The sequence below is a fragment of the Pelobates fuscus genome, chromosome 2 (assembly GCF_036172605.1).
Source record: "Pelobates fuscus isolate aPelFus1 chromosome 2, aPelFus1.pri, whole genome shotgun sequence".
Classification (NCBI taxonomy): domain Eukaryota; kingdom Metazoa; phylum Chordata; class Amphibia; order Anura; family Pelobatidae; genus Pelobates; species Pelobates fuscus.
Window position 1 is genome coordinate 13,215,746 of NC_086318.1, and position 14,482 is coordinate 13,230,227.

General features: G+C 42.3%; 1 protein-coding gene across 1 annotated transcript; it reads right to left on the reverse strand.

Moving 5' to 3' along the window:
• Nucleotides 1-9,313: 9,313 nt before the first annotated feature.
• LOC134586084 (olfactory receptor 1361-like) lies at nucleotides 9,314-10,234 on the reverse strand. The gene has a single exon (XM_063441594.1). The coding sequence runs from the start codon at nucleotides 10,232-10,234 to the stop codon at nucleotides 9,314-9,316; it is 921 nt and encodes a 306-aa protein (XP_063297664.1).
• Between the last annotated feature and the right edge of the window lie 4,248 nt (nucleotides 10,235-14,482).

Consider the following 14,482-nt stretch of genomic DNA (forward strand, 5'->3'; position numbering starts at 1 on the left):
AGGTGAGTCATACGCCCCTCCCACAATTACAGGCCAAAAGGCCTTAATACATGTGATATATTTTATTGTTCTAACACGACCCCCTCCTCCTCCTTCCTCAGATACGCCTCCCATATGTTCCTGGCTTCCACTATGTGGTGTGGGGGGTGTAGCCGCTGGCAGGTTTTTGTTTCATATGCTAGGTTTAGGGAGATCTGTTGGAGAAGGCTAGATCTCTCCGGTGGCTGTAGTTGTTTCCACCCTCTGGCTATTAATAAGTTGGCAGCAATCAAAATATGATATGTTAGGTCGGCATGTGCTTTTGGGAATGGGTCAATCGAGATGAAGAGTAGGGCATTTTCTGGTCTCAGGTTGGTTCTCGTGACCAGTGCCCCTTGTATCACCCCCTCAACTGCCTTCCAGTATCCTCTGATGGCCGAGCAGGCCCACCAGATGTGGAGCATTGTGCCCTACTCTATTAAACATCTCCAGCAAAGTCTCAAGGTGTTGGGATATATGGTCGCTAGTCTAGTCGGTACCAAGTACCACCTATATTGTATCTTGCGCATTAGCTCTAGGTGGGATGCGCATCTGGATCTACCTTTATGGGCTATGAAGGCTTGGTTCCATTGTTCTTCTGAGAAGACTGTACTCAAATCCTTATACCATGCCTCCCAGGTGTGCGGTTCCTAAAATGGCTGCCATATACACGTCCACTGATAGGAGACGCGGAAGGTATTAAACTGATCAGAACAATACTAAACACACCACTCCAAGTGCTGTTATTTATTTAAATTTTTTTAGGTGAGGCTTTACAGGACAGAGTGCTTCTCCACGGGACATGTTAACTCACGGGCAGCTGGCTCATCAAGGAACCAGAGCAGCTTGAACGAGGTGACCTTGCTCAGGTCCCAGGTGTGCGGTTCCTAAAATGGCTGCCATATACACGTCCACTGATAGGAGACGCGGAAGGTATTAAACTGATCAGAACAATACTAAACACACCACTCCAAGTGCTGTTATTTATTTACATTTTTTGGGGTGAGGCTTTACAGGACAGAATGCTTCTCCACGGGACATGTTAACTCACAGGCAGCTGGCTCATCAAGGAACCAGAGCAACTTGTACGAGGTGACCTTGCTCGGGTCCCAGGTGTGCGGTTCCTAAAATGGCTGCCATATACACGTCCACTGATAGGAGACGCGGAAGGTATTAAACTGATCAGAACAATACTAAACTCACCACTCCTATCTGGTGGCACATTAGCTTGCCCGCGCAGTGCCCCAAATTTCAAGTAAGAGGACCGACCAAGCATCTTCTTCCATCTCCCTGTTACAGAAATCACTGCCATATCCATAGAAATTGTACATAATATCCAGGATAGTTTTACAGGGCCAAATCTTGTCGCCTGTTGAAAGAGGTGACCTTGCTCGGGTCCCAGGTGTGCGGTTCCTAAAATGGCTGCCATATACACGTCCACTGATAGGAGACGCGGAAGGTATTAAACTGATCAGAACAATACTAAACTCACCACTCCTATCTGGTGGCACATTAGCTTGCCCGCGCGGTGCCCCAAATTTCAAGTAAGAGGACCGACCAAGCATCTTCTTCCATCTCCCTGTTACAGAAATCACTGCCATATCCATAGAAATTGTACATAATATCCAGGATAGTTTTACAGGGCCAAATCTTGTCGCCTGTTGAAAGAGGTGACCTTGCTCGGGTCCCAGGTGTGCGGTTCCTAAAATGGCTGCCATATACACGTCCACTGATAGGAGACGCGGAAGGTATTAAACTGATCAGAACAATACTAAACTCACCACTCCAAGTGCTGTTATTTATTTAAATGTTTTTGGGTGAGGCTTTACAGGACAGAGTGCTTCTCCACGGGACATGTTAACTCACGAGCAGCTGGCTCATCAAGGAACCAGAGCAGCTTGAACGAGCAGCTTGAACGGTGTCCCAATAGCTTGCATTTAAAAACCCAAAAAATGTTTTCACTGTTATAGATTGAATAGCAGTTAGTTGTCTCCAAGCGTCTGTGTGTCAGGCCTGCTCATCTGCCCACAGGCAGATGTCTGTCAAGGACATGTTTGAGCGTAAGAAGCCAATGTCAGAAAGTCACCCCCTTGCCCGGCGTCTGACAGCTGGCTTGTCTGTACTATTAGCCCGCCAGCTTTTACCATACAAGCTGGTGGAGTCTGAGGCGTTCAAAAAATGTGTAGCTATTGGGACACCGCAGTGGAAGGTACCCGGCCGAAATTTCTTTTCACAAAAGGCAATCCCCAACCTGTACTCGATTGTGCAAAAGGTAGTAATGGCATGTCTGGCACACAGTGTTGGGGCAAGGGTCCATCTGACCACTGATACCTGGTCTGCAAAGCATGGTCAGGGCAGGTATATCACCTACACTGCGCATTGGGTAAACCTGCTGACGGCTGCCAAGCATGGAATGCGTGGCTCTGCAGAGGAGTTGGTGACACCGCCACGACTTGCATGCAGGCCTGCTGCCACCTCCTCTATTCCTCCTACTCCATCCTCTTCCATAACCTCCTCGGCTGAGTCCTCTTGTGCTGCTGCGTCTTGCTCCACATCAACTGCACCCCCCCAGCTCCCCAGGTACTATTCCACATCCTGGATACGGCAGTGTCACGCCGTCTTGTGTTTGGCTTGCTTGAAAGCAGAGAGTCACACCGGACAAGCACTCCTGTCTGCCCTGAACGCACAGGTGGAAAAGTGGCTGACTCCGCAGCAACTGGAGATCGGCAAAGTGGTTTGTGACAACGGAACAAATTTGTTGGTGGCATTGAAGTTGGGCAAGTTGACACACGTGCCGTGCATGGCACATGTGTGTAATCTGATCGTACAACGCTTTGTGCATAAGTACACAGGCTTACAGGACGTCCTTCTTGTCTCTGGACTTAACTGCCAACAGCTCATCTTGGCGTAGAGCTGAGGTCTCCCCCCTTCGTAGCCGGGTGCGTGCAAGTTGTCCTGGGAAACCTGTGCTGTTCTTTTTAATTGTGCCGCAAGCTACTGTATCAAAACAGTACAGTAGCTTGAACAAAGGGACACTTGTATAAAAATTGTCAGTATACAAGTGGTACCCTTTGTTCATCAGGGGGAATATCAGGTCCCAGACAATCTTGCCACTGGTTCCCATATGTTCTGGGCAACCTGGAGGGTCAAGGTGGCTATCCTTTCCCTCGTACACCCGGAAGGCCTGAGTATACCCAGTCTCGCTATCACAGAGCTTATACATCTTTACACCATACCTAGAGCGCTTGGAAGGAACATACTGCTTAAATCCCTGCCTTCCCTTATACTTCATCAGGGATTCATCCACGCATATATTCCTTCCAGGTGTATAAGCCTCTGCAAACCTGGCAGCAAAGTGGGTAATCAGGGGGCGGATTTTATACAGCCTGTCAAACTGGGGATGCTCCCTAGGGGGACACAGGCTGTTGTCGCTGAAGTGCATGAAATGCAGAATCATTTCATACCTCTTCCTCGACATACACTGGGAGTAAATGGGGGTAGGAGTGGATGGAGAGCTTTTTTAGGATGCCCATCAGCATAGTCAATGCCCAGAATCTTTTAAATTCTGGCACAGTATGTATCTTTGCCAAAAAAGAGTCCTGATTTGTAGCTCGGAATTGATGGGCATATAAATTAGTTTGTGCGACAATGTTCCCTAATACAGGGATGCTTAGGACAGGTGTCAATCCATATCTGCCAAGTGACCCTATGTAGGGGGAACAGTCCCTATTCTGCTCTGTGTGAGGAGGAGGAACGGGAAATGAGTAGCTCGGCATCTAACCTTGTGCAAATGGGGTCTTTCATGCTGTCGTGGGACCCTCGTATAAAAAGGCTGAAGGAGAACGACCAGTTCTGGGTGTCCACGCTACTAGACCCCCGGTATAAGCAGACAGTGGCGGAAATGTTACCGAATTACAACAAGTCGGAAAGGATGCAGCATTTGCAAAATAAATTAAAAAGTATGCTTTACACAGCGTATAAGGGTGATGTCACAGCACAACAGGAATCTAACAGGGGAAGAGGTGAAAGTCATCCTCCTCCTCCCACGACCACGCCATATCTGCCAAGTGACCCTATGTAGGGGGAACATTCTCTATTCTGCTCTGTGTCAGTGTGTATCAGGGGCTTTGAGGACAGGTGTCAATCCATATCTGCCAAGTGACCCTATGTAGGGGGAACAGTCTCTATTCTGCTCTGTGTCAATTTGTATTATGGTCTCTGAGGACAGGTGTCAATCCATATCTGCCAAGTGACCCTATGTAGGAGGAACAGTCTCTATTCTGCTCTGTGTCGGTGTGTATCATGGTCTCTGAGGACAGGTGTCAATCCATATCTCCCAAGTCACCCTATGTAGTGGGAACAGTCCCTATTCTGCTTTGTGTCCGTGTGCATAAGGGGCTCTGAGGACAGGTGTCAATCCATATGTCAAGGTGTCAATATGTCATATGTCAGGTGTCAATCCATATCCATTGTGATTTAGGAATGTTTGGTGATTTCTGCCCTTTATGGATTAAAACCAGACTCTGCATCAATTGTGTAATTTTCCATGGGAGTTTTGCCATGGATCCCCCTTTCGGCATGCCACAGTGCAGGTGTTAGTCCCCTTGAAACAACTTTCCCATCACTTTTGTGGCCAGAAAGAGTCCCTGTTGGTGTTAAAATTCGGTTCGGCCGGTTCGCCGGTTCGCGAACATTTGAAGAAGTTCGCGTTCGCCATTCGCGAACCGAAAATTTCGGGTTCGCGACATCACTACACACCAGCTTGAAGGACACTGACTGCTATTAGCTTACAGTGAAAAACTTTTTTTCTTTTTAAAGGCACGCTATTGTCACACCAGATATGAGTGGCAAAGTGGACTGGCAGAGGTTGGCAGAGTACACGCTGAAGGCCTGACACTCGCTTGAAGGACACTGACTGCTATTAGCTTGCAGTAAAAAACTTTTTTTCTTTTTAAAGGCACGCTATTGTCACACCAGATTTGAGTGGCAAAGTGGACTGGCAGAGGTTGGCAGAGTACACACTGAAGGCCTGACACCCAGACGCTTGCAGACAACTAACTGCTATTCAATCTATTACAGTGAACATTTTTTTTTTAAATGCAAGCTTAAGCTATTGTGACACCAGATATGAGTGGTGTCACTGGGCAAGTGGGCACAGTATCCACTGTAAGCCTGACACAGAAGCTGGCAGGCAGGCAACTGCAATTACATTACACAGAAGAAGAAAAAAGCAGACTGATGTTCTAGCCCTAAAAATGGCTTTTTAGGGGTGCTGTCCTTACAGCAGAGATCAGATGAGTCCTTCAGGACTGTAGTGGACACTGAATACCCTAGCCTAGCTATCAATTTCCCTATCAAATGAGCAGCAGCTACACTTTCTATCTAAGAATGCAGCTTCAGAATGAATCTAAAATGGATGCTGTACAGGAGGTGGGAGGGTCTGGAAGGGAGGGTCTGCTGCTAATTTGCTGGAATGTGTCTGCTGACCGTGAGGCACAGGGTCAAAGTGTACTCAATGATGATGAATAGGGGGCGGATCGAACCGCGCATGTGTTCACCCGCCGTGGCGAACGCGAACACGCTATGTTCGCCAGGAACTATTCGCCAGCGAACCGTTCGGTACATCACTACTTATCAATAAATTGCAATCTTTAAGTTTGGATTCCAATATTGTTGAAAGGGTTAGGCAGTGGCTGAGTGACAGGCCACAGAGGGTTGTAGTCAATGGAGTATATTCGAAGCTTGGGCTTGTCACCAGTGGGGTGCCTCAGGGATCTGTACTTGGACCCAATCTCTTTAATATTTTTATTAGAGATATTGCAGAAGGTCTTGATGGTAAGGTATGTCTATTTGCTGATGATACTAAGATATGTAACAGGGTTGATGTTCCAGGAGGGATACGCCAAATGGCAAATGATTTAGGTAAACCAGAAAAATAGTCAGAGTTGTGGCAACTGACATTTAATGTGGATAAGTGCAAGATAATGCATCTTGGATGTAAAAACCCAAGAACAGAGTACATAATATTTGATAGAGTGCTAACCTCAACATCTGAGGAAAGGGATAGAAACATTTAAATACATAAAGGGAATCAACACAGTAAAGGAGGAGACTATATTTGAAAGAAGAAAAACTACCACAACAAGAGGACATAGTCTTAAATTAGAGGGGCAAAGGTGTAAAAATAATATCAGGAAGTATTACTTTACTGAGAGGGTAGTGGATGCATGGAATAGCCTTCCAGCTGAAGTGGTAGAGGTTAACACAGTAAAGGAGTTTAAGCATGCGTGGGATAGGGATAAGGCTATCCTAACTATAAGATAAGGCCAGGAACTAATGAAAGTATTTAGAAAGTGGGGCAGCCTAGATGGGATGAATGGTTCTTATCTGCCGTCACATTCGATGTTTCTATGTTTCTTTGATTCTGTAATCCAACAACAAGATCATTCCTGTCCTTAAACACCAATAACTGCACCTGCACCACTTCCTCTCAATAAAGGGATCTGGGTGTAGTGGTTCTTAAGTTTGGATGTGGGGTCCCACTGAGAACATATTTAAGTGAGCAATGGAAATGGACACAGAGCTAATTTAAACATAACTTTGTATTGTACAGTTAAACACCATGCAAAGTTATAACAATTAAATGCAATAAAATTGTTAAAAATGAAACAATTAATTCACACACCCACTTCAAGATCACGGCTCTTTTTACATTTCTGCGGTGTCTGTGTTTAGCTGTAATTTTCCTCTTACTCATTTACTGTACCCACACATATTATATACTATTTTTCTCGCCATTAAATGTTTTTTATAAAGATATCATTATTTTCATCATAACATATAATTTACTATAAAAATAATTATAAAACATGATGAAAAAAATGTAAAAAACACACACTTTTTCTAACTTTGAGCCCCAAAATCTGTTACGCATCTACAACCACCAAAAAACACCCATGCTAAATAGTTTCTAAATTCTGTCTTGAGTTTAGAAATACCCAATGTTAACATGTTCTTAGTGTTTTATTGAAAGTTATAGGGCAATAAGTTCAAGTAGCACTTTGCTATTTCCAAACCATTTGTTTTTCTAAATTGAACGCAGGTTACATTGTAACACTGATATCTGTCTGGAATCCCTGAATAACTCCTCACATGTATATATTTTTAAAAAGTAGAGAACCTAAGGTATTAAACTTGGGGTATTTTGACTTCAAAAAATGCAACCATTTTACCACCTATCTATGCCAAATGTAAAAATAAATAATAATAATTTGTGATTTTTTGACACACAGCAATTTAAGAATACATGTACAGAAAACTTTAAGGATTACTGCCAAATAACACCCCAATATGTGCTCAGCAACATCTCCTCAGTACAGTGATACTCCTGATGTATAGGTGTGTTGGGCTCTCTGGGGGCTAAAATACCTTATTTGGAGGGTGCGCATTCCAGTTTTCCAACATGGAATTTTCACAGCGGGCATCATGCACCCATGTCCTATTTGGGACGTTTTTGAAGCCGGACAATGTAATGTACCCCATAAAACTATATATTTTTGAAAAGTAGACACTCTGGGGTATTTCAAATGGTGGTATTTTAACACTGTTCATGCACTTATTCTACAACCACTCTTTGTCAAACTTTTGGGTAGTCATTTTTTTGTGTTATTTTTCTCTCACATTGTACTTTAGGCATGGATTCATAGTTCCTGTTATGTGTTACTGACAAAGAACACCCCAATATGTGTTCAGCAATATCTCCCGAGTACAACAGTGCCCCCAATGTAAAGGTTTTATGGGGTTTGGCAAACTTACAGGGGTCAAATGTAGGGCTTTCCTCTTTTCCATGTTTGCACATTGAAATTTGCCAGATTGGTTTGTTGGGCCTATGTTGCCTTTGAGACCGTGTAGCAGCCCAGGAATGAACATTAACCCCATCATGGCAAATCAGTTGTAACCCAGGGTGTTCAAAATGGGGTATGTCAGGCTTTTTTGGTAGCCACTTTTTAGGATTACTATTGATCCAGCACGCAGAAATCGTATCACACCTTGGACTAAGGATAACGTATAACCGGACCTTAGAATGGCTGTACTTAACATATCCAAGAATAGTCAAAATACTTGCCAAGGTCAGGGATACAGAATGAAACACAATGATGAGGGAAAGCCAATATTTAAGGATACCAGAAATCAGGGAAGTCAAACGAAGCCAAAGTCAAATACCAGAAGAATTCCTCCCTGTTCATAGCAATCTCTCTTACAACTATTCAGTATCTTGAGCTCGTTATAGCTGTCTGCTGGAATGTTCTTTCAAGATGTTCCAGAACTTCAGAACTAAGCACAGAAACAAACAGGTCTCAACCCCAGGCCTCTCTGTCTCTGCTTATCAGGAGTCTTCTACTCTGACTACTCAAATGGGATGTAATGTCCCTTATCAGCCACAGGGTAATATGTGGAGACTGGTTTAAGGCCTGTCTGAATGTTTGAATCAATAACCTCTAGAGCGTCTAGATTACATAGCTCATCATCATGGTCATTCATAAGAGCTAAAAGGCTTTTTAGGATAATCTTGTCTTGTGGGTTATTAAGATAATGTGGGCAATGGTTAACACTGTTTGCTTATTTTATATTGAAGGATTGGCTTCTGACAAATATTACAATAACAATAACCAAAAGATTTTTTTCATGTTCAATTTTGTAAGTCCCTTCCCCCATTTCGAAATCACAGTATTGGAAGTTGTAATTTATAAATATTTAATTTTATTAACGGGAAAGAAGGTTTGGTGTGTGGGAATTAATGTGGTTCTACTGCACCCAGTGACCAGGAGATCAGGCTGGCCTCGGTCACAGTGCTTCTAGATTTGGCAGCTCACTTAGCACAGAGGGCACTTGTATCTGGACACACACATGATTCACACCATTCCATCTGAAAAAAAAAACTAAAAACTTTATTGATCTGTTAGACAGTGGATTGTATACTACCATGTAGTCTTCACTCTCTACATCAGTCAGCATTTGCATTATTTCAAGTGTATAATTTTATTGTAACACAGATTTTGTATGTAGTTTTTATGTATTGCAAAACCTGCAACATGTTTACTAAAATGTTTGTAATTGCTTCTTTACTGTGGTAAAGTCCGTTATGGCACTCATTTTTTATTTTTTTTACCAGATCACAGATGGCCTTCAGGTTGATCTTGTGTTGTTCTTGAGGTTTTACGCTAATTATTCTTACTTGGCCTCTGTGACATTGAACTGATGTTGATTTACTAAGTCATAGTTCTTCTTGATATAATCACTGCAATATTGCTAACCGTCTTATGGCTCTGTGCACATCTTTATTTTTCAAACTGTAGATTAAAGGGTTTAGCAGAGGGGTGACTACAACATAGAATACTGATACTATCTTGTCTCTGTTATCATCAACAGAAGATGTTGGTTGCATGAACATAACCACAGCTATCCCATAAAACATTGCTACAACGATCAGATGTGAAAGACAAGTGGAAAAAGCTTTGTGTCGCCCAGACTGGATTCCCAATATTGAAGCCATTATTTTATAGTAAGAGAAAATAATGAGAATTAGTGGGATAAGCAGGAGTGCTGTACTACCACACACTATCAAGACATCAAATAAAGAGTTATCATTACAGGACAAGAGCATCAGTGAAGGTATCACACAGAAGAAATGGTTGATTATATTAGGTCCACAATATGTTAAGCTACATAAAAGGAATGTGTTAACTGATGACATAACACAGCTCACTGTCCATGTAACTGCGATCATCCATGTACAAGCTGATCTAGTCATAACCATGTGATAGCGCAGAGGTTTACATATTGCAATAAAACGATCGTAGGACATGAAAACCAGGAGGATGCCTTCAATTGATCCCAGAAGAATACTAAAAAATACCTGGGCTGCACAGCCTGCAAACAAAATACTTTCATCCCCATATAAGAAATTCAGAAGCATCTTTGGAATGCTGACTGAAGGGCCACCAAGGTTGACAAGAGACAGATTAATGAGGAAGAAATACATAGGGTTATGCAGATGGCGGTCAACGCTCACAGCCAGAATAAGAAGACAATTAGCAGCCAGAGAGGCCAGGTAGGCAGCCAGGAAGATGATAAATAGGATAATTTGTATACTGGGGTCACTGGACAGTCCGAGAAGAATGAATTCTATCACCGTACTGCGATTCCTGCTGTCCATTTTATTTGGTGACTATTTACAGGGAATCACCTGGGGCTGTGGATAGAAACACCAATACAAATTGAATAAACTATAAAACTTAATTTGTATTCCTAATTGCATAGTGATATCATTTGTTAAACTGTTTGCTGAAATCTGATATTTCATTTCTTCTGGCATTAAAGTCTTACCATTTAAAACACGATAAAATAAAATTGCTACAAGCATGATGTATAAGTATGCGTGGGATAGGCATAAGGCTATCCTAACTATAAGATAGGGCCAGGGACTAATGAAAGTATTTAGAAAATTGCGCAGACTAGATGGGCCGAATGGTTCTTATCTGCCGTCACATTCTATGTTTCATAACGTAAACAATTGGCATGTTGGGTCTTGTGTACTTATGTGCAGAAAAACAATAATTCTATTAATTTTCCTATAAGATGGAGCAACATCTGAAACATTCTGATTTTTTTCTCTAAACTGTCAGGATTATGGAAACACATGGTAAGGTAATACGTTATTCTAAAGTTACATTTTATATGGCTTCATCTTCTCTACCAGATCCTACATTCTGCTATATGATAAAAGTAACAGTAAACTAAACACAAGCATGATTTTAAACTCTGGTTATAAGGACTCCTTATATACTTTCTTTTATTAACAAATAATAACTACTAATTTAAAATATACAAGCTAAGAGGTCAAGATATAAATGCACTTTTTTACCAGTTCACTGTTTAGTCAACAGTGCCCAAGTCTCCCCAATCTGGGCAGCGCCCTTCCTGTACATTCCCTCTACAGTTGTTTAATATAATTTTTTTGAGGCTGCTGTCTCACTATACATTTCCTGGTACGTTTAGGATCTAGTATTCATACAATTTACTGTAGTATTTATGTTTGGAGTGATCATTTAATAAATATGTAGGGTCATTGACAAAAAAATACTCTTAGGGCAAAAAAGAAGCTGATTCAATAAGTTGCTGAGACAAAAAAAAATGCATAAACATGGTTGAAACACTGTCTGTGAAACTTTTTTTTTACATTCATTCTTTTCTGGTCTCGTATCCAGATGTTGTTATCTTCTGCATGATTAAGTTACTATTAAATATTCAAATTACAACGTACAGGGTATCAGTTTATATTCTTACGCTCTTTATATGAAGGTAGTATTGATACCGGAGAAACTGACGGAAGCCAAGCACAGAGAGATGGACACAGGTTTCGTCAGGAAGGAAGAGATCTTTATTCGATTCACCGACCGGGACTCAGAGGGACTAATGTCACCAAAAACAGCTAAAATCTGAGTCCTGATCGTACAGTGTAGGTCCCTTATATAGACATATAGCTCCTCCTATAATCAGTTCCACCTACATGTACTCTAACCCAATCAACAGAATAAAGACTAACTTTCCTGTTTGACCACTTGGCTTGCCCAGCACAATGGAAGACGGGAATACTTGAATATCCTGTATTCCTGCACATGCTCCTTACACTACTGATTGTATCGTTGCCACGTGCAACCAACCGACCGATACATCAGCATATGCACGTGCACATACCACGTGGCAATCTTGGCCTACTAAATTTATTTTTACCGATATTCCACCACATTCCCCCCTTTGATGCTTCTGATATTTCATAACCCCAGATGCATCACTTAATCAGGGTTTGCTTACACCTCAAGTTGCCATAAACCAGACTAGACTTTGCGACTCTCTAGAGATACGAACCCCTCAGCATTCCTCTTCCTGTACGTGTTCTCTTTGATTTAAAGCCTCGTACCTGCAAACAGCCATTATCTGTGCAGCGGCCTTTCTCTCTGCTATATTCTCTATAATGCTCTGCACAGACCTAACTACCAAAGGAATCAGACACGGCAGGAGGAGGCACAGCATCAAGATTAGCATGACTCCACCTACCAGTGCCTTGAGTCCTCCAAGCTGCTCGTACCAATTACCAAACCAACTACTCGGATTATACCCTTTCCATACTTGAGTAGGCACATGTGCTAGTTTAACCATATGGCTAGTAAGCTCAGCTATTGCTTGCCCTTCATCATCTATTTGAAGACAACAATTGCTTAGATTAAACTTCCCACATACACCTCCCTCTACTGCCAATAGGTAATCCAAGGCTAATCTATTCTGGTAAACGGCTGTCCTCATCTTAGTGTTATGCTTTGCTTGGAGATTAAGCGCTTGTGATGTTTCATTGGTAATTATCTCAACCACTGCCTGTAATCTTATGATACGGTTAAGCATATATATTGGGGTTCTGTATCCATAAGTACCATCCTCTGCCCACGTAGCTGGCCCATACTAATCTATAATACGCTGGGGAGGCCACTCATTATCTTCCCAGGTACCTATCTCTAGGGGTCCCCTTTTCTTTCTATGATTTACATCATACACTTTAACTCCCAAAGTCTCTCCTGTTTCAATTTGCAACAAGAAGAAGGAATGGTTTGAGCATACCTAATTCACATGCCCCTTCCCAGTCCTGTGGTAACTCCGAATAGGCTTTCTTACCACAGATCCAGTACAAATTTTCTGGGGCTTTCCAACTAGATGTAGCAGATAGGTCAAACCACACATCCTTTAAACTGGTATAAATTGCAAACAGATTAGGTGGTTCTGAGACATTTGAAGCTGACCACCAAGTTGTATCTTTTGTACTATCATTATAAGCTTTTTGCCCTAGACAAGTAAATTCTCCTACAGATGTATTAAACATTATTCCTTTCCTTGCTATGCAAGCATAACCTATAATGGAGGCCTTTAATCGCCACTCAGATTCACCTCTAACACTCACTTGATAATCAGTTTGAGAAGATATTAACTGTTCAACTGTCTCAGAACCGGAATACATTACCTCCATTGCTTCCCATGGCCATTGGTCTCCCATATTAGTACCTCCACACACATAGCAGTTGGTTACATTAAGACTACCAGCAATGCTTTTGGCTAGATCTATAAATACGTTTTTTCGCATTATGGGGGATCTTATTTTCCACACTCATCTCCTCATAGAAGGAATGAAAGACCTGATGAGTCTGGGTTGCCACAGTATCGGTCTCTATTCCTATAAATAATATTGTCCCAGGATCCAAACCTGTTCCATATATCTGGAACCCAAATAAGTTCCCAAACCTATCTATGAATAGTTCTGGGTCATTGATAAATATATGGACTGGGTTACACTCCCTAGACTTACAATATGGCTTGGTAGGCAACTTAGTGACAATCATATCCTTATCTACTGTCTGTCCCCAGGTTGCCCACCCCACACAGGACCAATACGGACAATAATTGTATTCTTTATTTGGGCATTTTGGATCTATATATTTATACTTACTACTGGGGCAAATATACTTATCATTAGACCCATACGTTCTTTCCCATTTAAGATCGCCACATACATTCCACGGTTTTCTACCACCTGATATCGCCTTACATGCATCAAATAGCAAAACACCTGGAGAAAGTACGGTTTCTAGTATGGTCTTATTTATCAGGGTCCCCTGTGAGTCTCCATTCCGAATAGTCAACCAAATTGTGCGGGGTTGATACTCAGGGCTAAAACACTTAGCTTCTCCTGCTCCTAAATGGCATACACTATAATCTATGCCTAAGTATCTACACTTAGATACATGTCCTTTACACTCATACTTGGGATGCCAAATAGGGGTCTGGGAAATGTGATTGCCTGTTTTCGTAGTCTTAATGCAAACCTCGCAGCCTGGTGTGTCGGTACCTCTGCCTTCCTGAATAATTAAAAACACACATAAATACATTATCAAACACATCACTCCTGACATCTTCTTCCAAACTCTTCGACCGTGCGATGGCACCTCAGCTTCCAGGTTGTGAGGGCTGCAGGGAATGGAGTCCTTCTGATCCTCACTTTCCTTCACAGAGATCCCTTCAAGACACTCTGGCTATGAAACGTAGGCAGGTGGTCAGGCTTTATTGTGGCCGTCAAAACACCTACTTGTAAATTTTTGTTGATGTTCCCTTGTAACAGAACTCGTATCAAAAATCACTTTCAATCCAACTGGGTCACTCTCTTCAACCGGATCTTGCAGGGATTCTCAGGATCTGGTGTAGCCTGCCAAGAATCTGCTGCTGCTGGTTTAACCCTGAAGTGATGAATCCACGGAATCACTTCGGCCACCTTTATAGCGTGTAGTCTATTTGGAGATCGGACATAGGGAGCCCTCCCATGTACTGGACTCCCGGTGGTTTCACTGGACCTTGCCTTGTGTTG

Excerpts from the sequence above, each read along its gene's own strand:
- LOC134586084 (XM_063441594.1), bottom strand. The coding sequence starts at position 10,234 with ATGGACAGCAGGAATCGCAGTACGGTGATAGAATTCATTCTTCTCGGA.